The 24,778-nt window shown below is 42.6% G+C and overlaps 2 protein-coding genes across 5 annotated transcripts in view; one reads left to right on the top strand and one right to left on the bottom strand.

Moving 5' to 3' along the window:
* Positions 1-21,643, bottom strand: part of fam174b (family with sequence similarity 174 member B) — a 30,320-nt gene extending 8,677 nt beyond the window's left edge. The window contains exons 1-2 of the mRNA XM_068018104.1: positions 21,073-21,643; positions 11,321-11,455 (exon numbers count right to left, since the gene is read on the bottom strand). Of these exons, the coding sequence (XP_067874205.1) occupies positions 11,321-11,455; positions 21,073-21,338 (401 nt within the window). The 5' untranslated portion in view covers positions 21,339-21,643. The remainder of the gene's footprint in view (positions 1-11,320; positions 11,456-21,072) is intronic.
* Positions 21,644-21,874: 231 nt separating this feature from the next.
* The window catches only part of ctc1 (CTS telomere maintenance complex component 1), an 83,341-nt gene continuing 80,437 nt past the window's right edge, over positions 21,875-24,778 (top strand). For 2 of the 4 annotated variants that reach the window (XM_068018103.1, XM_068018102.1), the window contains exon 1: positions 22,074-22,093. In XM_068018103.1, coding sequence (XP_067874204.1) covers positions 22,089-22,093 — 5 coding nt within the window. In that variant the 5' untranslated portion in view covers positions 22,074-22,088. Of the gene's footprint in view, positions 22,094-24,161; positions 24,353-24,778 lie in introns of all 4 variants that reach the window. The other 2 variants (XM_068018101.1, XM_068018100.1) reach the window with 2 other exon arrangements.

Raw genomic sequence — 24,778 nt, 5'->3', positions numbered from 1 at the left:
TCAATCACACAGAATCCAGCCTATAATAATCTTGGAAATTGTAAACCTATTTCTATTTCAGAAACTTCAAACTGCCTAGTTCCTTTTTTTTTTAATGAAGCTTCAAACTGATTATTTTATATCTTTATTATATCATTTTTTATCATTGGAAAGGGCATTTTGAATATCTTACCACATCACATTTGAAAAGAAACAAGCTGAACCATGGTACTGCTTAAATTTGAATTATTCCTTTCTTTAACTTGTAATTAAAGCTTGCAACAAGATATTGAAATAGGTCTCGTACAGGATTCTGACTGTTTTTTTTGAAAAAACTCTGGTGAGTTCCTGTGACTGGATCTGAATTTAGAAAAGAATATCTAATTTTTGTCACAAGATTTAAGTCTGTTGGAGATACAGCTATTACTCTGCAATTCTCCAGCAAACATGTCAGTTTAACTATGTATTGCAAATGCATCCGATTGTATTTCTGACTTTGGCAATTACCCCAAAACCAATTCTCAGTGAATGCAGTCAACAGTTACTATTGTTAAGAAAGAACTTGGATTTATCCAGCATTTTATGCCCTCAAGTTGTTGGGACAGCAAAGCAGACGTCATACAAAATGTAATGCGACACTTCCACCCATGTATCAGGAACACGGATCAAAACACAAATTTGTCCCACACTTCCCACCGTTTTATACAGTGATGGCTGAGCATCTAATGAATCAGTAGACAGATCAATATCACAATCAATGCAAGTAAAATAATGATTTTGGAAATGCCAATTAGTCACACCTGTAATGAAGATACCACAGAATAAATCTTGGAGCTGTGAAGCGTAGAAGCCTTCAAGAGTCTAAATTTTCCAGGAGCTTTAAGTTCAGGCAAACACTGCTTCATGCATCATGTAAATAGTTTTCAGAAATATAATTGGTTAAACAACTCCACTATTTGCAAGCATTAGACCATTACTGACTGTGGTAATAAAGCTCTCTCATTCAATAATTTATCATGAACTCATAAAAACCATGCTCTGAAATATAAAACCTTTCCTTTTCCTTACTAAACAGTTTCTTTGATGACATGCTGGTTTCTCTTGTGCCCAATTTGCCAATTGACACGAATTCAGCGATAACAGGAAACTGTGCTTGTGAAATTTGCATTTGTGCGACTGCAGTGACATCACAAGCATGACTTTGCAAGCTTGGCTGCAACCTTCCCCACATCAGGAGAGGAAGGACATGTGGGGCAGCAATGCAATAGTGTAATGCTCATTTGAATGATTAAGCCAATAGAGCAAGCTGGCTGCAGCTAGCTACCCGACCAAAACCCAATGACGTGTCGGGTTCGGGTCGGGTCGCTCTTCTGGATCTGGCATTCAGGCTCGGGTTGGGTCGGACACACTCTATCACCACCTCTGATACGTGGCTCCAATGTTAATGTACTTTTTAAACAACCTTTCAAGTCCAGTTACAGTTTTTTAAGCTTGTCCAGATAAGCAACAAAGTGAAAAACGGAAGCTAGGTTAACTGATGGTCGGGTCGGGCACGGGACAAAATGAAAGGACTCGGGCCGGGTTGGATGTGGTTCTGTTAGGCTCGGGTGGGGTTTCATTTGCAGACCCGAGCCGGCCTTTAGGCTGCAGTCAGGGCCAAATACCACTGCAGTAAATTGTTAATATTCATTGTCACCAGCATTTCTGTTAGAAGCATCAGATAAAAACCCTGTTCCCTAGAGGGTTTTGGCAATGGACATAATCCTGTAGGAACATCTAATTCACCTTCCACCATGATAGGCTCAAGTATAGAGAGGGTGGAAGATGGGAGGCTGACCAGGAGAGCATTGGAATAGTTAACCCTGGAGGTAACAAGTCATGGATGTATTCTTTACATACTCACTGTAAAGTATTTCTGTTAATTCTCACTTGCTTTATTTTCAGTATCAGTCTTACCAGGGGAACTGTACCAAAAGGCCTTACTGAAATCCAAGTACACCCACATCTACTACCTTACCCACCCTTAAAGAAAACCAGCAAGTTAGATTGGCAAGACCTTCTCTTCATGAACCCATATTGGCTATCTTTAATGATCTTATTTCAATCTAGAAGCTCCTCTTTGATAAGGATTTCTGGAACTTTACGGACAATCGATGTCAAACACACAGGTCTGTGGTCCATTGGCTCACTTTTGCTACTTTAAAAAAAAAAGAATAATATCTCCCTTTCCCCAGTCACCTCTCCAGTATTTTGTGATTTCTGGAAGATTTATGCCAGAGCTTCTTCAACTTCCTCCTTTACTTCTTCAAGAAATCTCAGCTGCATCTTATTCAGACCCTGAAATGTACTTACCTCAAGTCTACATATCTGCTGGCAACCTTGCTGGTTGTAATGCAAATTGCATCACACCTTACCTCTACAACATCCTTTCCAGATCAAATAGGTTACCTGCCTCCACCTGTTACCTGATGGTATAATCTGAGGCAATAAAACATATTTAGTACGTTTGGAACCAGTGTAACATCAATTGTCATGCCCTCATCCAATCTTACTTTCAGTGGCCACACTTTAGCCCTTGTTTTTCTTTTAATAGAATGCGAAAACCTCGACTTCTCTTGCCAAATTCAATTCAAAATTTTTCTGTACCATTTTGATGCCGTTTTTATATTTCAAGCATGACTTTGGTATTGAATCTGTTCTAAATCCGTGCCATTTTCCTTCATGGCCTTCTTTAGGTGCTGTTTGGTAGCCCCATTCAACCGAGTTGGAGTGCCTTTAAGCTCTGTACCTTTACTCTGCACGAGTACACATTGAACGCAACAGACCAGAGTTACTACTTTGACGGAACTCCACTTTCCCATCCATACTCAAATATTCAGGTCCACTCTGACACGACTTTGGTTTCAGTGACCTTTTCAATTCTTGTTTGTCAAGGGTGTTCACAATTATGATCACTGGTAATTAAAGCCTCACCCACCAGTGTGTAGGTGATTTTTTTGATCGTTCCTATTAGTCAGAAATCAAATCCAGGATGTTTTCTCCCCTTGTTGGCTCTTTTACAAACTGAGCCATAAAACAGTTTTTCATTAACTCTAGAAATCCCTTCCCTGTCTGACCAATAGAAGCATTATTATCCCAGTCAATTTCTGGCAAGTTGAAATCTTCAATTACTATAGTTGGTATCTTACTAGAGACCTTTCCTAGCTCACCTCAGTTCTAGATCACCCTGGCCTGCTGGTCTATAGCACTGCATAGCACATATATATTAATTTAGAGATAAACTATGAAAGGTCACATACTGGAAATGTTAACTTTCTTTCTCCACAGATGTTGCCAGACCTGTTGAGAATTTCCAGCATTTACTGCTTTTATTTCAGATTTCCAGCATCCGCAGTATTTTGCTTTTATAATAGTTTTTCTGTTACCATCAAGATAAGGCAACATAAAATAAAGGCTACCATTCTTAACGGATTGCAGCAACAGAGGCACCTGTGGGTATAAGTGCACAAATCGTTGAAGGTGGCAGGGCAGGTTCAGAAAACAGTTAAAAAGGCATATGGGATCCTGGGTTTTATAAATAGAGGCAAAGAGTACAAAAGCAAGGAAGTTATAATGAAACTTTATAAATGACTGGTTTGTCCTGAACTGGAGTACTATGTCCAATTCTGGGCACTGCACTTTAGAAAGGATGTGAAGGCTTTAGAAAGCGTGCAGAAAAGATTTACTAGTACGGTTCCCAAGGGTGAGGGACTTCAGTTAGATGGAGAAGCTGGGGTTCTTCTCCTTAAAGAGAAGGTTGAGAGGAAATGTGACAGAAGTGTTCAAAATCTTGAGGGGTCTAGACAGAGTAGATAAGAGAGAAATTGTTCCCATTGGCGGAAGGGTCAAGAACCAGAGAACACCAATTTAAAGGTGAATGGCAAAAGAACCAATGGCGATATGAGGAAAAACATTTTTTATACAGCAAGTGTTTAGCACCTGGAATGCACTGCCTGAGAGTGTGGTTCAAGCAGATTAAATCATGGTTTTCAATGGGGAATTGGATAAGCACCTGAAGGAGAAAATACTTGCAGGGCTATGGGGAAAGGGCAGGGGAGTGGGACTATCTAAATTGCTCTTGCAGAGAGCTGGCATGGACACAATGGGCTGAATGGCCTCTTTCATTGCGATAACCATTCTATGATCCTATTAATTGTACCCAATGTGATTCTTTACTGTGTCCTATCCATTTTTATATCCTCGAGACTGGAGATTATATATAGTCTGTAGAATAGCTCGTTTTGTTTTTTAAATAAAGGAAAATTAAATCTTTCCTTGAATTGCTTCTTTCTTTCCCCTCCTCTCATGTCTCTGCTCCCACTTCTCAGTAGATTGCACTCAGAGGAAGGAGACAGGTTTGGCTGGTTTAGGACAGGCATTGCCAAAGTTCTGAAGAAACAAAAAGAAAACTAAACACATGTAGCTGGCATCAGAAGCAACAGCATCAAAATGAAATCAGTTGCAGGGTGAGGATTAATCATACACAAGAGGATCAAAATCATATTTAAGCTTTTGATGAAACTGGAATTTATGATTTTGTCACCTAATACATATTTGTAGATAACATAATTACTCTAACCCAGAAAATTGGTACACTTTGATACAACACCAACCTTTTGGGAGAAGCGCCCCTATGATGTCTGAACAAAGCCTTTTCATTGGCCAAAATATTTTCCAACATTGTTGCTGGGTACTTGAGATGACTCAATAGGAGAATTTGCTTGTTCCTGTTCACCAAGAAAGGATATCAAGGGACATGGAGCAACAGCAGGTAATTGAAGTTGAGGTGAGCAGCCATAATCTAATTAAATGACAGACAGTCTCAGGAGGTTGAATGGCCTACTCCTCTTCTTATATTCTACCCACTGTTCTATTTTTGTAATGAGCATTGGTTCAATTTGCCTGGCCTTATTCTGTACAGACTAGGTTTATGAAGCATGATATGAAGGTGCATCAAACTGAGAAACGTGTCCTGTGGGTTTATCAGATATTCTTAGACCAGCAGATTGCAAGAACAATTTCCATTTTGTGCTCATTATAGCAATACTTAGTGCCTCCACCCACCCAAGTTAAACCTTTGAGCCTTCTCTTCTTTGCAATTTTCCACAATCCATTCTTCCTCAGATTTTCTTTTTTCTGTTAACTGCAGAGCACTCAATGTTTAAACAAGCACTACCCTCCCCAACCCACATCAAATTGGTTCCCTTTCAATGCATATTCCCTATCCTTTGGAAGATGCCCAATGGCATTTTGACTACAACTGTGGAGAATGACATCAAAATAAATAACCTTATAAATAGGATGGTTCTTTCTGTAAAATGCAAAATTGATTTCTTTCAGCAGAAAGCTATCTTCTCGGCTGATACCTAAACAACTCGTGTCAATTTTATAAAACTCTCTCCCTCTTGAGTGATATGAAAATCTACAAGAAAAATCTTCTCTACACAGCAGTCTCCTGTGAAAGACAATACAGATAGCTAATACAGTGGAACAAATAACATTTCCTCGAAAGGATAACTTCCCACAATGATATAGAATTATAGATAATTGGGAGTGTGTGTAACACCATCACATGAGCCATGGATCCCATTTACAAACTGCTGGAACTCCTGCTTTTGTACCTCATCGTCTAAATATTTGGGTGTGATAAAGACTTACGAATATTTATACAACCCGCTACTCCCCTTACATGTAGTAACCGCAATTCCCAACAGCACAAGATAGACGCTGATGACAGCACGCAGATGTTTTTAAATATGAGTTGAGTGTCCGGCACTCATCATCCTTCCCATCAAAGCCTTCCAGCTGTCTGATCATGCGGTGTAAAGATGCACTTCCTGGCATCACGATCAATAATTCTTCATAACTCAAATATGTACCCTCTTTGTTTTGCTTCACTGGCAATGCAAAGTACTGTTTTGTTTCCTTTCTCGATTGTGCTAATGATATATACTTCTTAAAGGTGCTCTCCGAATCTTTTCTGAGGCTTAAGTTATTTTTTGTTGTTCACGTTCCTAATATCAGTAATCAGCCTAACTCCTCGTTGATGTAACAGCATCTAAGTTCAAATCATTGCCCAATGTCCACTTCTAACTTGGCACAAAAGTAAAACTTGTTCCAGAACAGAATTAAACTAGCCACACAAATTCCACCTACATAGAACCAAGTGGAGCACACAACACTTTTTGGGGTTATTAAAATAAATTAAAACTGCTTGATCTTCAGTCATGATTTATGATGTTATTAGATCTGCTTTACATGCAATACTATAAAGCCTATGCTTTATCCTATAAGTAGTGCACTGTGGTCATTTTTTCTCTATTAACTAGAGGCAGACTGATTCACAACTCACTCAAAAGGTGCTGCCCCAAACCTAATTTTACATTTTAATAATCAGTGCATGCAAATACTTGCAATTTCTTATAATATTCTTGGTGAAACAAAGCAGATGTCCTGAGTGGGATACAGAAACATGGAGTGAAAGCAATGAGTCCTTATCGAATGCACATTTCATTGTATGAAACCTAGCCAGCCATGGGCATACTTGAACCCACAACCAATTCAAATGATGATCATTCGATAAGATGCTGACATTCAGTTTATGACTTGGTAGATCTGGCCCAATCCGATCTCCAATACCCACTTTAAAAATTGTTAAAACTATTGTTTTATTATAGAAACTATCTCCCCTTGTGGGAGAGTCCAGAACAAGGGGTATAACCTTAAAATCAGCAGTGGCCATTCAGGGTGATCTCAGGAAGCATTTCTTGCAAATGGTAGTGGAAATCTGGAACACTCTCCCTCCAAAAAACTGCTGAGGCTGGGGATCAATTGAAAATTTCAAAACAGATTGCTTGATTTTTGTTAGACAATGGTATTAAGGATTACGGAACCAGGGTGGGTAGATGGAGTTAAGATGCAGATCAGCCATGATCCAACTGAATGGCGGGACAGGCCTGAGAGGCTGAATGGTCTACTTATGTTTCTATTGTGGCACAGTTCAAGTATGGAAGAGAATGTTGACTAGTGGCAGAATCAAGCACTCTTAAGTTAGGTACAACATAAGCTAGCTTACAATGCAGAGCTCAGCTGTATTACCACAACATGCCTAAATACAAATTTTAGAACATTCTTAGATCATGAGCACGCTCATTCCTTTTCACAAAAGGCTTTCCAAAGGTATACTGACGAGGCAAAGTCAAACTATTCTATGTAATTGTCTGCCTCCAACTAGTGTGTACAGGAAGAGCATACAGCATGTCAAACCTGTGTTTTATAGCATAACTAAATAAGGAGACAGCAGTCATTCTTTGAGAGTTGCACAACCTGTTCTCCCGAACAAACTCAATAGCAGGCATAGGCTTACAGGAAATTTGAACTTTTCTTGATAAATATTTCTGTGCATACCTGTCGGATTAAACATTATTTCCTCCTAGAGTATTGTTACAGTTCCCAATACAACACTTTTATGATGAATAAATTATTGAAACAAAATGTTCAAATGCATTACGCCCTTAAGACAATCATATACACACATACAACTTGTTGGTTAAGTTACCTACCAACTTACAATCTGCACATATTGGGTGGAAATGGGTGTGGGAGGGGGGGAAGAAAGAATATAGTTTAAAAAAGCTTACATTTACAATTAAACTTAATGATGTTCCAGTGCGGTTATGAAGTTGAAAGACAAGTATGCGACTGGATTATTGATTTTGGCCACACCCAGAAAAACGAAGCAATGAGCATATGTTTAGAAGGTGGCAGTGAGAAATAGAAAATCATAGTAGCCAGCTCCACAGCAATGGTAGAATGCTGGGGATAAATTTCTTCTCTCAGCTTGAAAATTGTGTGCAGTGGTACACAGAGAGGAAACAAATCTTTATTGAATACAGAGGAGACAATTAAAATGAAACTCTTAATAATCAAAGTAGTAGTGATGAATAAAGAAAACTTCAGGGTACAATTCTAGTCAGACTCTGCAAAGGGAACATAGAGACTGTATTACAACAGAACAAGTTGTTAAAAGGGAGTAGTGCAGATGACAGGTGAGCTGCACAAATTGAGAAGTAAAGTTTGCACATACCATCTCAGTTCCAAGAAAAAAACTCCCAACTTGTGGTGTTCACTAATATGGTAGAATTTTACTAGGACAGGTTTATGGCTTGGTGCTCTTGTCTTCCACACTCAAGCTTTGGTTATTTTATCAAATTGACATCTGGCAATGTATTTTTCCTCTTGTACATTGTTTTTTTTTCAGCATATAAAATTGGTCAAATAATTTTTAGTATATGAAATAAAAACAAGAAATGCTGGAAATACTCAGCAGGTCTGGCAGCATCTGTGCAGAGAGAAGCAGAGTTAATGTTTCAGGTCAGTGACCGTTCATCAGAATAATTTTTAGCCTGTAGTAATTATTTGCTGGCACTTTTTTTAGCTTCTTATACATTGGAAGAACATGATGGGTATTCCATGGATTATCCAGTCAGTTTTTACTGCAATTTGGGATTAACCTATTTGCTAGAGTATAAAGATAAATTTTAGTTCAATGGCCTGGGGTTACCATTGACCAGAAACAGAACTGCAGCACAAGAGCAGGTAAGAGGCTGGGAATTCTGTGGCAAGTAACTCACCTTCTGACTCCCCAAAGCCTGTCCACCATCTACTAGGCGCAAGTCAGGGGTATAATGCAATACTTTCCACTTGCCTGGATAAGTGTGGCTCCAACAACCATCAGGGAGGTCGACACCATCTAGGACAAAGCAGCCTGCTTGATCGGCACCCCCATTCACCACCTTAAGCATTCACTCCTTCCACCACCGACACACAGTAGCAACCATGTGTACTATATACAAGATGCACTGCAGCATCTCACCATGCCTCCTTTGACAGCACCTTCCAAACCTGCAACCTCTTCCAACTAGAAGGACAAGGGCAGTGGACAGGTGGGGACACCACCATCTGCAAGTTCCCTCCAAGCCACAGACCATCCTGATCTGGAACTATATCACTGTTCCTTCAGTTGCTGGATCAAAATCCTGGAACTCTCTCCCTAACAGCACTGTGGGTGTACCTGCACCAGATGGACTGCAGCAGTTCAAGAAGGCGGTTCACCACCACCTTCTCAAGGGCAATTAGGGATGGGCAACAAATGCTGGCCTTGCCATCGACACTCACATCCCTTGTTTATACTATATATTACCATATATTACCCGTTAACATGAATTATGCTCGGGGAAAAAGTCTAAATTGTAACATGCATTCCTGTTGATAGCAGAGTCCCTTCTATAGATTGGCATTGTAAATAACCCCAAAGTGTTTTGTTTGGTAAAGCAGAAATTATTTTCCATTCATGAACACTGAAGCAAAGAGATTATTTGTTTATTTACATGAAAATCATGTAAGAGGGGACAAAAATCCCTCAACAAAAACATTCAGTAAATTTACAGCAGCTGTTTTTTGAATGGTCATTGACCATGAAATTAGCAGCTCAAACTAACTGGAAGTAGGATGTTGGAAGTTGCAGCTAATAGCTTCTATATGCAAATTAAAAGTCCATAAGGCAGCTTTTAACCATGTTTTTCAGATAACTGCCGTAATCTATTAAGTACCATTGCAAATGGTATCACATTACAGAGATGCTGTTTTTCACATTGAAATCAGAAAGTCTTAAACAAAGCATTTACTATAGGAATAATCAACAGAATTATTGTATTTAGTATGTCACAAATGGACCTTATTAGGCACTAATTTATCCCCTATTAACTTAGCGAGGACTGAAAGACTATTCAGTGTCTGCATTTACTCTTTAAGAGATGAACAAGTACTGTTAAGCATATTATGAAAACATATCAATAAATATTATGTCAATGCAGTATATTTCCCATTTGATGCAGACATTAAAAAAAAAGCAGAAAAGATTAGAGATAGGAGTGTAGAGGACTGCACAAGATCATTGCAGTCTATCTAGTCAGTCCAAAGTTAAAAGATGTCACCACATGCTTTATCTCTGTCCTTCATCAATTCTTTCACCAAGAATTTACCCAAACCCTTTTTGATTTGTCCAAACTATCCACATGTTCCCAGGTAGTCTATAATCACACATTCAAGACTTTCTGTGTGAAGCAGTTAATTCTAAACTGTCTATCTCATGAGCTCAGGCCTGTACCCATGGTTAAATGAGTGGTTAGTCCTAATGGGTGCGATACTGCATATAGATCTGTGACCAAGAACTGACTTTCTGTATAGTCATTTTGTTTTTATTCAAAATGCTTGGGCAGCCCTGCTTGAACATGAATACCTACCAGCTGGCTGAATGGACAGCTGCATCAACAGGTCGATGAAGATGCTTGTTGGCTAGCGCGGGGAGACAATTCCCATTCTACTGGCTTATACACTCCTGTGAAGTGCCTCAGGACATTTCACTACATTAAAGGCGCTATAGGCATCATTGCTGCGATTTTTACATACCGGCCATAAAGAACTACATTGCCATACAATGTTCCCATCAAAACTAGGACAAGCACTGCTGAACCTCACGTGTGGAAGTTGGGCACATGCAATTTTTGATTACAAATTAGTGTGTGAAGATAACTTCCCAATTGCTCAGTTAATACAGGCCATGTGCATCTGAGGTATACAAACCAGGGAAGTCCCAAGTTTGATCCCTGAGGAGTTAATTACCTCAGCTGGACAACTGTAGGGTTTCAATGCGCAAAAGTTGATAATTAGACAGGAACCCCATACTTGATTGCTATCCAATGACTTGTGCCTGTATGTATGTGTATGGATGTCAGATAGGTGAAGCCAGAGCAAATGCTGATGCTTTTGGTTGTGCTGTGCACAGGAGGAAGGGGATGGGGAAAAGGAGAAATTTGGCATTAAATAAAACCACGATATCCTTGAGAGGGCAAAAAACTTAAGTGAACAAAATACAGCCCATTTCTAGGAAGCTTATCTTGGCCTAATTATTTTTCTTATCCAAGTTGACAAGTCAGTCCTGTGACTGTGCTTGTGCTGAATGCCATAGCCAAAAGCTGAACCTGACCTCACTTAAAATAATACGAGTGACTTTTTTGAGAATTCTGTATCTTAATAGACAAGGTAACTGGACCACGAGATGGCTCATTGCAAAATGTGCTATTTATTCACTAGGAATATTTTCTTAATGACTTATGTATTAAAAAAACTCCCACCGGTATAGAACGCACATGCAGAGAGTGATTCAAATACCAAAATTATTACACTGTAAAACACCAGTGTCACTGTGATTTGGGGGAATCTGGAAAATTCCACAACGTACCTGCTGTATTTTACATCAAACACTGTTGCATCTTCATCATCGTCATCATCTTCATTGAGTGGAGTCATTTCCACCTTTTCGGCTGGAGTTGTAATAATATCATACTTTCTCGTTTTCTTAGTTTTTTTCCCAGACCTGAGAGCAAGAACATTGGTAATCACTTCTGCCTTATGAATAAATTAAAGATATGTCTATTCCCACTGAATAAAGGACCACTTAATGTTGAAGTGTGAGAAAGTACTGGCAGTAGAATAGTAAGCTTACAGGAATCTACCATGAAAAAGAGGCCTTTTAGCCACTGTCTAGAGAAGCAGCACATGACTAAGGGAGTTGAGACTAAACAACAAACATCCTTTCTCAGCATAGAGCCTCAATGATGTAAAAAAGTTCATGATGCTAACTTTGACTGCACTTATAGCCAAATGTTTATTTCTAAATAATTTGTTTTTGGTAATGATCTCTTCAAACAAAAACCCAAGAAAATCAAGAGGGTGTAAGAAAAGAGAACAAAGAAAAATAAAAGATGCTTGGTCCACTCAGTCTGCACAGTCCATAAAGGCTCTAGACAATTTATAATACCAACTTAATCTTCCGGGGAGCCAAGGACTATGAAAGTGCAAGAGAACATTCAAAAGAGGATGGAAATGTGAAATTTCTCTCCAATTTTCAACTGTAATTAAGCATAAATTCCACAATACGAATGCAGCATTGTGGATGCCCCCAGAACTCTCCCAGAATACTGTACAAGGCCCATTCTGTTGCATGAATATTGGATCATCAGTATACATACTTCCTTTAACTTTCAAACCCATGTTAGCACTCAGATGCAACCCTTTTTTCAAATGAGTTAACCTTTCCCGGGAGTCTGATCCAAACTTAATTATTTTGTGAGAAACAATTCTCCTGAACTCTAGTTCAACTTGAAGCTCATTAATTTTGTATTTGTGTGCTATCCTAAAGGCCAAGTTAAACAACTGATATACCAACATAATTCAAGCCATGAGACTTGGATGATGTCCCTCTCAGTAGGCTTATCACCAATAAAAACAAGTTCAATTCTGTGAGCTTCTCATAACTTAAAAATTTAATCCTTGGAACCATCTTGACCACGATTGTTCCAGTCCTACTGAGGTCCCCTCCCTCACATCTTTTTTCAGTACATCGATTAGCAATTCAGCACTGTTTCCTGCTCTCACACCAAACTGGAAAATTTCATTAACTTTGCTTCCAATTTCCACCCTTCCCTTGCCTTCACATGGTCCATTTCTGACTCTTTCCCTTCCCCAACATCTGTTTCCATTTCTGGGGAGAGGTTATTTACCACTATAAGCCCACTGATTCCCACAACTACCTTGACTATACATCCTCCCGCCCCACTCCTTGCAAATACTCCATTGCGTTCTCCCAGTTTTTTCCACTGAATCAATTCTGGCGACCTGACCTTCCGTATCAGTGCTTCCAGCATGTCTTCCTTTTCCTTCAACTGAAAAGCGTCCTCCACTGTGGTTGACAGGGCCCTCGACCATGTCTGTTCCATTTCCCGCACTGATGTTCTCACCCTTTCCCAACCTGCCAGAACCACAATAGGGTTCCTCTTGTCCTCAGCTTTCATCCAAACAGCCTCCAGATCCTGCACCATTTCTATCCCCTCCAGCGTGATGCCACCACCAAATATATCTTCCCTTTCAGCATTTTGAAGGGAACATTTTCTCCCTAACACCCGGTCCATTCCTCAATCATCCCCAACACACCCCTCCCCCTTCCCATGGCACCTTGCTATGCCAGCAAAGGAGATGCATCACCTGCCCATTTATCTCCTCCCTTGTGCCCCAACATTGTTTCTATGTGAAAGTTACTTATACTTTTTAAATTAGTATACAGTTTTCATTACTCTCAATGCTGCCTACTCTACATTAGGGAGACCAAATGCAGACTGGGTGACTGTTTTGTCCATTCAGTCCATAAGTGGGATGCTAAGCACCTATCATTTTAATTCTTCACCCCACTCCCACCTTGGCCTCCTACACTGTTCTGATGAAGTTCAACATAAGCTTGATCTTGTATAGATGGCTCGAACCATTAAATTCCCCATTCAGTAAACTCCAGTATTTAGAGAGGAGATGATTTTGTATTCTTTTTCTCATGACAGCTAACTCTTGCCAGCTTATTCTTGCACACGTCCTAGCAACTGACCAGAAGGGCAAATAAATACCAGCAATCTGTAAAATAAACACCACCTCATCTTTCCATTAGCACTTTACAGCCTTCCAGACTTAATAGTGAATTCAACAATTTCAGATCACAACCTCTGCCCTCATTTTTTTCGGCCAGCAGGCATTGGTAACTATTCTGCTACTCCCATATACACCTCCTCTAGACCAATCTTTTGTTTACTTTGTCCCATTACCAACTCCTTTTGCATCACACCACGATCCCTTTTATCATTTAGTAGTAGTAGAAATAGAACAGAGGCAAGAAGGACTGAGACAGGGAAAGCAGTGGCCAACTTTCACCCAGACTGGATTCAGCACCAAATTTATAACACCTGTCACACATGACCGACTCATCCACAAACACAATTTCTTAATACAATAAAAATTTTTAGCAGAATTATTAGGCAGTCAGAAGTAACCTACGACCTCTGTGTGTTGAGGAGTTGCTACCTTGCCTAGCTCTTTCAGCACGCTGTTTGTTGTAGTCATTATCTTCATTCAACAGCAGACATAGGAATGCACATCAAATTAAGTCTGTAATCTGTTATAAATCATACATGTTTGCAATTCCTGTCACTTTTTCCATTATAAATTTCTTTGTCCAAGTGCATAATGGAAACTTGTCGGTGTAATTACACTCTCAAGTCAAGGTGTTGCAGCACTATCACTACCATCAGCATGGCAGGTTTACATTGGCAATTTTCATTATAAATGTCACCATAATAATGGAAGTATAAATACAAGAACACGCTACATGACTTTAAAATAAGGCACAAATTAAATCTACACATGCTGATCAAATTATCCTCAAACTCTTACACCCAAAGACTATATAATTGGCCATGACCTCATGTGCAACACCAAGTAAGTAGAATATTAAAAACTTACATCTGTGCCCATTTTCTCAGCTTACTTAAAAGCAAAATACCACAGATGCTGGAAAACTGAAATAAAACCAGAAAATGCTCAGTAGATCTGGTAGCAGAGAGAAACAAAAACGGGGTTAATGTTCCAGGTTAATGATTGCCTTTGAAACATCAACGACCTGAAAATTAAGGTGTTTCTCTCTCGCCACAGATGCTGCCTGACCTATTGAGCATTTCCTGCATCTTCTGCTTTTATTCCTCAACTTACATGCCCATATTTGCAATTTCTCTCTGCTCAGGGGCATACAATACAAAAGCAAGGAAATTATGATAAACTTCTATAGAACACTGGTTCAGCTTCAGTCGTCCAGTTCTGGGCGAAACACTTAAGGAAAGATGTGAAGGCGTTAGAGAGAATGCAGAAAAGATTCATGAGAATGGCTCCAGGGATGCAGAATTTCAATTTCTGCCTATCTGACCAGACCATCAATAGCTTCCTGCAGCCTACAGCTATCGTCCTCGTTATCTACCACATGGCCAATCTTTGCGTCGTCTGCAAACTTCTTAATCATTCCACCTACATTTACATCCAAATCGTTAATATATACCACAAAAAGCAAGGGACCCAGTACTGAGCCCTGCGGAATGCCACCGGAAACAGCCCTCTAGTCGCTAAAACAGCCGTCAACAACTACCCTTTGTTTCCTGTCACTAAGCCAATTTTGTATCCAACTTGCTGCATTTCCCTGAATCCCATGGGATTTTATTTTTTTAACCAGTCTGCCATGTGGGACCTTGTCAAAAGCCTTGCTAAAATCCATGTAGACCACATCAACTGCACTACCCTCATCTATCTTCCTTATTACTTCTTCAAAACATTTGATCAAGTTGGCCAAACAAGATCTTCCCTTAACAAATCCATGCTGACTATCCTTGATTAACCTTTCTAAGTGACAGTTTATCCTGTGTCTCAGAATAGATTCCAATACTTTGCCCTCTACTGAGGTTAGATTGACTGACCTGTAATTATTCGGTCTATCCTTCGCTCCCTTTTTAAACAGAGGTACAACATTAGCAGTTCTTCAATCCTCTGGCACCACACCTGTATCCAGTGAGGACTGGAAAATGATGGTCAGACCCTCTGCTGTTTCCTCTCTGGTTTCTTTTAACAGCTTAGGATACATTTTATTTGGCCTTGGTGATTTATCAACTTTCAAGGATGCTAATTCCATTAATACTTCCTCTCTCCCTATGTTTATCACAATCAATAGAGTCATAGAGTCGTACAGCATAGAAACAGGCCCTTCGGCCCACCGCATCCATGCCGACTATAATGCCTGTCTATACTAATCCCACCTACCTGCATTAATTGCATATACCTCTATGCCTCTCATTCAAATACCTGTCCAGATGCCTCTTAAATGTTGCTACTGTTCCTGCCTCCACTACCTCCTCTGGCAGCTCATTCCAGATACCCACTATTCTTTGTGTGAAAGATTTACCCCTTTGATCCCCTTTAAACCTCCTCCCTCTCACCATAAATCGATGCCCTCTAGTTTCAGTCACCCCTACCATGGGAAACAGACTCTGGCTATCTACCCTATCTATGCCTCTCAATTTTATATACCTCTATCATGTCCCCTCTCAAACGCCTTCGCTCCAGGGAAAACAGACCCAGCCTATCCAATCTCTCTTTATAACTCAAGCCCTCCAAACCAGGCAACATCCTGGTGAATCTTTTCTGCACCCTCTCTGGCTTAATCACATCTTTCCTGTAGTGCGGCGACCAGAACTGCACACAGTACTCCAAGTGCGGCCTAACCAACTGTCACATGACATCCCAACTCTTGTACTCAATGCCTCGGCCGATGAAGGCAAGCATGCCATATGCCTTCTTCACCACCCTGTCTACCTGTGTTGCCACTTTCAGGGAACTATGTACTTGCACCCCAAGGTCTCTCTGCTCAACAACACTCTCCAGGGCCTTGCCATTCACTGTATATGTCCTGCCCTGGTTTAACTTCCCAAAATCCATCACTTCGCACTTGACTGCATTAAGTTCCATTTGCCAATCCCTTGCCCACTTTCCCAGTTGATCTATATCCTGTTGTAATCTTAGACAACCTTCTTCATTGTCCACTATACCACCAATTTTGGTGTCATCGGCAAACTTACTAATCATGCTCCCTACATTCACATCAAAGTCATTAATATATATGACAAACAACAGAGGGCCCAGCACCGATCCCTGCGGCACACCACCAGTCACAGGCCTCCAATCTTAAAAACAACCCTCTACTACCACCCTCTGTCTCCTATCACCAAGTCAATTTTGTATCCAATTTGCTAGCTCACCCTGGATCCCATGTGTTAGAAACTTCCGGACCAGCCTACCATGTGGGACCTTGTCGAAGGCCATGCTAAAGTCCATGTAGACAACGTCCATCGCCCTGCCCTCATCAATCCTCTTGGCTACCTCCTCAAAAAACTCAATCAAATTCGTGAGACATGATTTTCCACGCACAAAGCCATGCTGATTATCCCTAACCAGACCTTGCCTTTCCAAATGCATATAAATCGTGTCTCTCAGAATCCCTTCCAATAGCTTTCCCGCCAATGATGTAAGGCTCACTGGCCTGTAGTTCCCTGGCTTATCCCTGCTGCCCTTCTTAAATAAAGGCATAACATTAGCTATCCTCCAGTCTTCCGGTACCTCACCTGTGGCTAACGATGATACAAAAATCTCTGCCAGGGTCCCAGCAATCTCCTCCCTCGCTTTCCATGGCATCCTAGGATACACCTGGTCAGGCCCTGGGGATTTATCCACCTTAATGCGCTTCAAAACCTCCCACACCTCCTCCTTTGTAATGTTGATATGCTCCAGGATATCACTGTTCCCTCCCTTGAACTCACTAGCTTCCATGACCTTCTCCACGGTAAATACAGACGAGAAGTATTCATTTAAGAGCTCGCCCATTTCCCGTGGCTCCACACATAGATTACCACACTGATCCTTAAAGGGACCTACCCTAGCTACCCTTTTACTCTTAATATACTTATAGAATCTTTTAGGATTCTCCTTTATCTTATCTGCCAGGGAAATCTCATGGCCCCTTTTCGCCCTCCTAATTTCCTTCTTAAATGTACTCCCACATCACCTATACTCCTCGAGGAACTCGCTTGATCCCAGCTGCCTATATCTGACATATGCCTCCTTCTTTGTCCTGACCAGACCCCCAATATCCCTCGTCAACCAAGATTCCCTAAACTTGCCAGCCTTGCCCTTCCATCTAACAGGAACATGCCGGCCCTGAACTCTTCCTATCTCACTTTTAAAAGCATCCCACTTGCCAGACGTCTCTTTACCTGTAAACAGCCTCTCCCATTCAACTTTTGAGAGTTCCTGTCTGATGCCATCGAAATGAGCCTTCCCCCAATTTAGGACTTCAACCTGAGGACCAGTCCTATCCTTCTCCATAGCCTCATAGCTCCAGCGACCCGGGTTCAATTCTGGGTACAGCCTGTGTGGAGTTTGCAAGTTCTCCCTGTGTCTGCGTGGGTTTCCTCCGGGTGCTCCGGTTTCCTCCCACATGCCAAAGACTTGCAGGGTGATAGGTTAATTGGCCATTATAAATTGCCCCTAGTATAGGTAGGTGGTAGGGAAATATAGGGACAGGTGGGGATGTGGCAGGAATATGGAATTAGGGTAGGCCTAGTATGGATGGGTGGTTGATGGTCGGCACAGACTCGGTGGGCCGAAGGGCCTGTTTCAGTGCTGTATCTCTAAACTAAACTAAACTATCTTGAAACTAATAGAGTTATGGTCACTGGTCCCAAAGTGCTCCCCCACTGATACATCAACCACCTGCCCATCCTCATTTCCTGAGAGGAGGTCGCGTGTAGCCCCTTCTCTAGTAGGGCCATCCACATACTGCTTCAGAAAACTATCCTGGACACATTTAAATTCTTCCCCATCTGATCCCTTAGCACGAAGGCAGTCCCAGTCAATATTAGGGAAGTTAAAATCACCTACTATTACAACCCTATAATTCCTACACCTACCTGTGACTTCCCTACATATATGCTTCTCCAATTCCCTCTGACTATTGGGGGGGCCTATAGTATAACCCCATCAAAGTGATCACCCCTTTCTTATTTCTAAGTTCTACCCATATGGCCTCGCTGGACGTTCTCCCCGGGATATCCTCTCTAAGTACTGCCGTGATGTCCTCCCTAATCAATAGTGCAACTCCCCCTCCTCTCTTACCTCCACCTCTGTTACGCCGGAAGCATCAGTACCCCAGAACATTGAGCTGCCAGTCCTGCCCATCCCTCAACCACGTTTCCGTAATAGCTATAATATCACAATCCCATGTACCGATCCATGCTCTGAGTTCATCTGCCTTATCTGTAAGGCTTCTTGCATTAAAGTAAATGCAGTTTAGCCTACGAGACCATCCAAGCTCCATGTCCTGCCCCTGCCCAGCCTGCCTGCTGGACATGCTTGCTTTAACTTCATACTCTTCCTCCTTAACTACAATATCTGCATCATCATCCTTTTTTGTGAAGAGAGACACAAAGCATTCAATAAGAACCATACCAATATCTTCCACCCCTACACATAGGTTACCTTTTTGGTCTTTTAAGGGCCCTACTCTCTCGTTAGTTATCCTCTTACTCTTAATGTATTGATAAAACATGTTTGGGTTCGCCTTGATTTTGCTTGCCAATATACTTTCATGCCCTCTCTTTGCTTTCCTAATTTCCTTTTTGATTTCACCCCTCTACTTTCTATACTCCTTTTGGCTTTCTGTAGTATCAAGTTCTCAGTGTGGGACATAAGCTCTCCTTTTCTGCCTTATCTTACTCTGTAGGCTCCTCGACATCATGGGGCTCTAGACTTGGCCGCTCACCCTTTTTCTTTGTGCGATCATGTTTACGCTGAACCCCTTGAATCTCCCCTTTGAATGCCTCCCACTGTTCGAACACTGATTTACCTGCAAGTAGCTGTTTCCAATCTACTTTCGCTGAATCATTCCTCAGTTTAGTAAATTGGCCTTGCCCCAATTGAGAACTCTAACTCCTGTTCTATCTCTGTCCTTTTTAATAATTATGTTAAAACTAACTAAATTATGATCACTACCACTAAAATGCTCTCCCACTGCCACCCCTTCCACCTGCCCATCTTCATTTCCTAAAACCAAGTCTAAAACTGCGCCCTCTCTTGTTGGACTTGCTACATACTGGGCAAAAAGGTTCTCCTGAATGCACCTCAAGAATTCTGCTCCCTCAATTCCTTTCATACTAAAACAATCCCAGTTACTATTGGGGTAGTTAAAGTCCCCTATTACTGCCTGATTGTTCTTGCACTTCTCATAGATTTGCCTAAATATCTGCTCTTCTATCTCCCTCTGACTGTTTGGGGGTCTATAGTACAATCCCAGCAGTGTGATTGCCCCTTTTTTGTTCCTTAGCTCAATCCATATGGCTTCATTTGACGAACCTTCCAACATATCATTCCTCCTCACAGCTGTAATACTTTCCTTGACCAAAATTTCCACTCCCTCTCCTTTCTTATCCCCCTCCCTATCGCGTCTGAAAGCCCTGTAACCAGGAACATTGAGCTGCCATTCCTGTCCCTCCTTAAGCCATGTTTCTGTAATAGCTATATCATACTGCCATGTGTCTATCTGTGCCCTCAGCTCATTTGCTATACTCCTTGCATTGAAATAGATATTGCTGAGCACTGCCAAACTCTGTTATTTATTTTCTAACCCTTGTTCCACTGTCTTCCAGACTCAGTCATTGTCTACCTTCCATTTTCATTTCTGATTTTGTCCCAACTGAGTCTACCCTCAGGTCCTCATCCCCCTGCCAAACTAGCTTAAACCCTCCCCAACAGCACTAGCAAAAAGTCCCGCAAGGAACTCAGTCCTGGCTCTGTTCAGGTGCAACCCGTCTGGCCTGTACAGGTCCCATCTCCCCCAGAGACGTCTGAAAAGGCAGAATGTGCAGGGCTACAGGGAGGTGGGGGGAGCGACACTAGGTAAATTGCTTGTTCGGAGAGCCAGCGCAAGTAAACAACAGGATGAATGGCCTCCTTCTGTGCTGTAACCATTCTGCTATTCTGAATTGCATCGACACAGCCTGGCCAAATATCTCCTCACACCTTAACGTTGCTCCAGGATCACAAAATTGTGGCAGCGCAGAAGGAGGCCATTCGGCCCATCATGTCAGCACACCAGCTCACCGAACAAGCAATTCATCTAATGCCACTTCCCCACCTTCTCCCCGCACATTCTTCCTTCTCAGAGAACAGTCTAATTCCCTTTAGAATGCCTCGAGTGAACTCATCTCCAACACACTCTCAGGCAGTGCATTCCAGATGCTAACCACTCGCTGCGTGAAGAAGTTTTTCCTCACAATCGCTTTTGCTTCTTTTGCCAATCACTTTAAATCCGTGCCCTCTCATTTTCGATCCTTACACCAATGGGAACCAGTTCCTCCCTATCCAGGCTGTCCCGACCCCTCATGATTTTGAGCACCTCTATCAAATCTCCAAGCTGAAAGCTACACTTGTGTCCTCACTGCTTTGGCAGTACACACACACATATGTTAATATATTTATATTTGTTATGCCTTTCCCCCAGTAGCAGCTCCCCGCATACACTACCTGATCACTCTGGCCAGTAGACACACGATGATGAGGAAGGATCCGGCGCAGGCTGCCAGCACCAGGTTCTTGAGGGTGGAGAAGTGGCGCAGGATGGAGGCGACGCTGTCGAAGGCGGTGGCGGTGGCGTTGCTGGGGGCGGTAGGTGAGCCAGTCTGGTTGAGGTGGTCGGAGTTCGGAGGCGATCTGATGTTGGTGCCAGATACAGGCAGGCTGGACAACACCGCCAACAGCAGCAGCGCCGCGCACAACTGCCAGCCGCACATCGCGGATCGTCTGCCAAGCGAAGGCCTTCCCGAGGCCGCTCCGCTTTAACGTCTCACTGTCCGTAACCGGCCAGAGGTTTTCCCAGGCCCCGAGGATTCTCCCTCTCCGCCTCCTCCCGCTGCTGCTCCGGCAGCACAAGGCGACGCGACAGCTCTTAGTCCAGTCAGCGCTGTGTCAGAGCGAGGCTTGGCTGCGGGGCGCCGGGAGCCAGAAGGAGGCCCGGCTGCGGGGCGCGGGGGCCGGAAGGAGGTCCGGCTGCGGGGAGCCGGAAGGAGGCCCGGCTGCGGGGCGCGGGGGCCGGAAGGAGGTCCGGCTGCGGGGCGCCGGGAGCCGGAAGGAGGCCCGGCTGCGGGGCGCGGGGGCCGGAAGGAGGTCCGGCTGCGGGGCGCCGGGAGCCGGAAGGAGGCCCGGCTGCGGGGCGCGGGGGCCGGAAGGAGGTCCGGCTGCGGGGCAGTGCAGTGCAGTGCAGTGAAGTGATACGTTGTTGCTACGAGCCTTACTGCGCTTGCGTGAGCTACGACCCTCCTCCTCCTCCCCCCCGGGTCGGTGGCGGTTGGTTGCGTTGAATGGTGGCGGCGCTTAGCGCGGGTTTAAAAATTCTTAAGCAAAAGCAATAACGGGGTCTTGGCGGGTTTACATTTGTGTGACTGTTTTCAGCTTCTCGGATTGAATTTGCTGTTGACGAATCCGCTTCTAAGATGCATTGACTGATATGGAAGAGTTTGTGTCAGAGTTTGGGGAGCTGAGCAATGCTGTGAGTGTGATCCTCCTTTGTAATATCCATCACTTTACCTTGAATTATGCAGGAATCCACAGCAACGCATCGCTTGGATGTTGACAAGCAGTCGGTCCTTCCAATATGTCACGGTTTAGACACCTGATTGGTCACTCGTGATCACATGACCATCTATGGCTGCTCTTCCTGGGCCCCAGGTTGACTGTTAAGTTGGGTTGGGTTTCATTGCCAGGATATAAACTAAGGAAAAAGGAGGGGCTTGAAATTCGTATTTAATAAGTCTCATTGTTATAGTAATAGTGGCTGACTCCTTCCCAGCCACCAGCCTGAGTGATAGTGCTGTTGTTAGGCAGGGGGTGAGAGAGTGGGGGCTTGGGAAGGGTTGGGGACATGCGTGTTTTTTAAAAATTCATTTTTGGGTTGTGAGCAAGGCTGGTATCTATTGCCCATCACTAATTGCCCTTGAGAAGGTGGTGCTGAGTTGTCTTCTTGAACCGCGGCAGTCCATGTAGCGTAGGTATACCCACAATGCTGTTAGGGAGGGAGTTCCAGGATTTTGACCCAGTGACAATGATGGAATGGTGATATACAGGATGGTGTCGAATTGGAAGGGAAGGGAACTTGCTGATGTTGGTGTTCCCTTGCGTCTGCTGGTTATGGTTGTGGGTTTGGAAGGTGCTGTCGAAGGAGCTTTGGTGAGTTGCTGCATTGCGTCTTGTAGATGGTACACACTGCTGTCACTGTGCACCAGTGGTTGATGGGATGCTAATCAAGTGGGCTGCGTTATCCTTGATGGTGTTGAGCTTCTTGAGTGTTGTTGGAGCTGCACCCATCCAAGCAAGTGAAGAGTATTCCATCACACTCCTGACTTGTGCCTTGCAGGTGGAGGATAGGCTTTGGGGAGTCAGGAGGTGAGTTACTTGGCTCTGGCCTGCTCTTGTAGCTACACTATATGGTTGGTCAGGTTAATTTTCTGGTCAATAGTAACCTGCAGGTTGTTGTTGGGGGATTCAATGATGGTAATGCTGTTGATTGTTCAGGGGACTTGGTTAGATTCTGGACATGATGACTATTTGTGCTAGAGACCACCTGAAAAATGTTTTCTGCATATGTTTAGCAGCATTCATAACACAAGCAATGGCACTCTTTCCATTGTAGTTAGTTGGGGTTTTTGCTTCACTATTTCCAGAGGACACTACAGGGACACTGAAAGCTTTGCTTAGGAGTTTTGATATCAACCCCAAGTCCTGTGAGAAGCTCGCCCCGGATTGCTATACCTGGCACAACCAAATAAAAAAAAAAAAAGGGCTCAGCCTCCTTTGAAAGCAAGCGCATATCAGAGGCAGAAAAAAATTGCCAGGAGAGGGAATCCCAAGCCTGCAGCTGGTCCAAGACCCAACTATTAGTGGTATCCTGCCCTATTTTCAGCAGAATCTTACGGGTGCTGATCATCCTTAGCGGTCACCTGCCTATTCACCGGAACCCTACCAAACTCCCCAGACGACGGACACAGTCATCTTCACCTCATAGGACGAACAACAACATGTGTCTCCAATAGGTTGTGATCACCATGGTTTTTTTTGAGATCCCCGGTTTGGAGGATGGCTCTAATGCTGAAAATGTTCTGGAGTAAGCAAAGAGACTTGAGCCTGTGATACAGCTCCAGAAATGGACCAACAATTTACCTCCCTTTATAGCTATATTTATACGCCTCTATTATGTGCTGCCAGATGTACTACAACACATAGTTAGATGCAGGATAATGCTCCCTCTACTCTGAATTGCATGATGATTAACTCAATGGTTGTAATCCGAAACTGCATTTGTAGAATATGGGTGGAGTTTGAGGTGTGTGTGTGTTCATGTATGTGTAGTGAATTCTTGTTTACCACTGCGTGTTTCTGGCTGAATTGAGATGAAATAAAAGCTTACTTTGTAAAATGCCTGTTGACCAGATTTGTTGGTGTCCTAAATCCGGTTTTGCTGCGTGTCAGGATTGCTACAGTTTTGGAGGTGTGGTTTTGAATAATTTTACACATTGAGATACAAGCTGAGAGATGACATTCTTTCTTGCATTGCCCCACAGGATGTTCAGTGGCTCCAAAATTTGTACAGGTTTGCAGGAGAGAACATTCTTCCTGTAGTTGTAGATTCTGAAATTACCTGTAAGGAGTTGAGCAGCTGTCTCTTTCAATGCCTGTGCAGAATTTGTCACAATTGCAGTAATCCCTGTTGCCGTCAAGGAAAAGATGGACTTATTCTACCTTTAAGCTACAGGTACTGTAAACAAACCTAATTACATTCTGAGCATAGTTCTATTCTGGTGAAGTGGCCTATTGGGCATGCAATCTGTATTTCTCTTTGGGTTACTGACTGACTTGTATATTTGTAGCATTTTTCTTTGCAGCATTCATGTTTTTTGATTTTTATCTAGTACGTTTATAGTACTGCAGTTTCAGTCATGAAATAATGTAGCTGCCAAGCTTAAGAACACTTGCTTTAAATTATAATGCTTGAGAGTTTGTGTTCTAGGGCTTGTTTTAATTTATTAGTGCAATTTATGGTGCCTTTTGCCCCACTCTTGGCTGACTTTCTAGATGGGGATTAGCTCTTGAGCAAAGGAATTATTCTGTGGCAGGAATGGTTAAGCAATTGCTTGACTTCAAAGCTCCATTCTCCTAGCCTATCTGGGGTGAATGGCTT

Source organism: Heterodontus francisci, chromosome 38 (genome assembly GCF_036365525.1).
Source record: "Heterodontus francisci isolate sHetFra1 chromosome 38, sHetFra1.hap1, whole genome shotgun sequence".
NCBI classification, from domain to species: Eukaryota; Metazoa; Chordata; class Chondrichthyes; order Heterodontiformes; family Heterodontidae; genus Heterodontus; species Heterodontus francisci.
The sequence above is the reverse complement of the archived record's forward strand: the minus strand, read 5'-3'. Positions and strand labels throughout refer to the sequence as shown.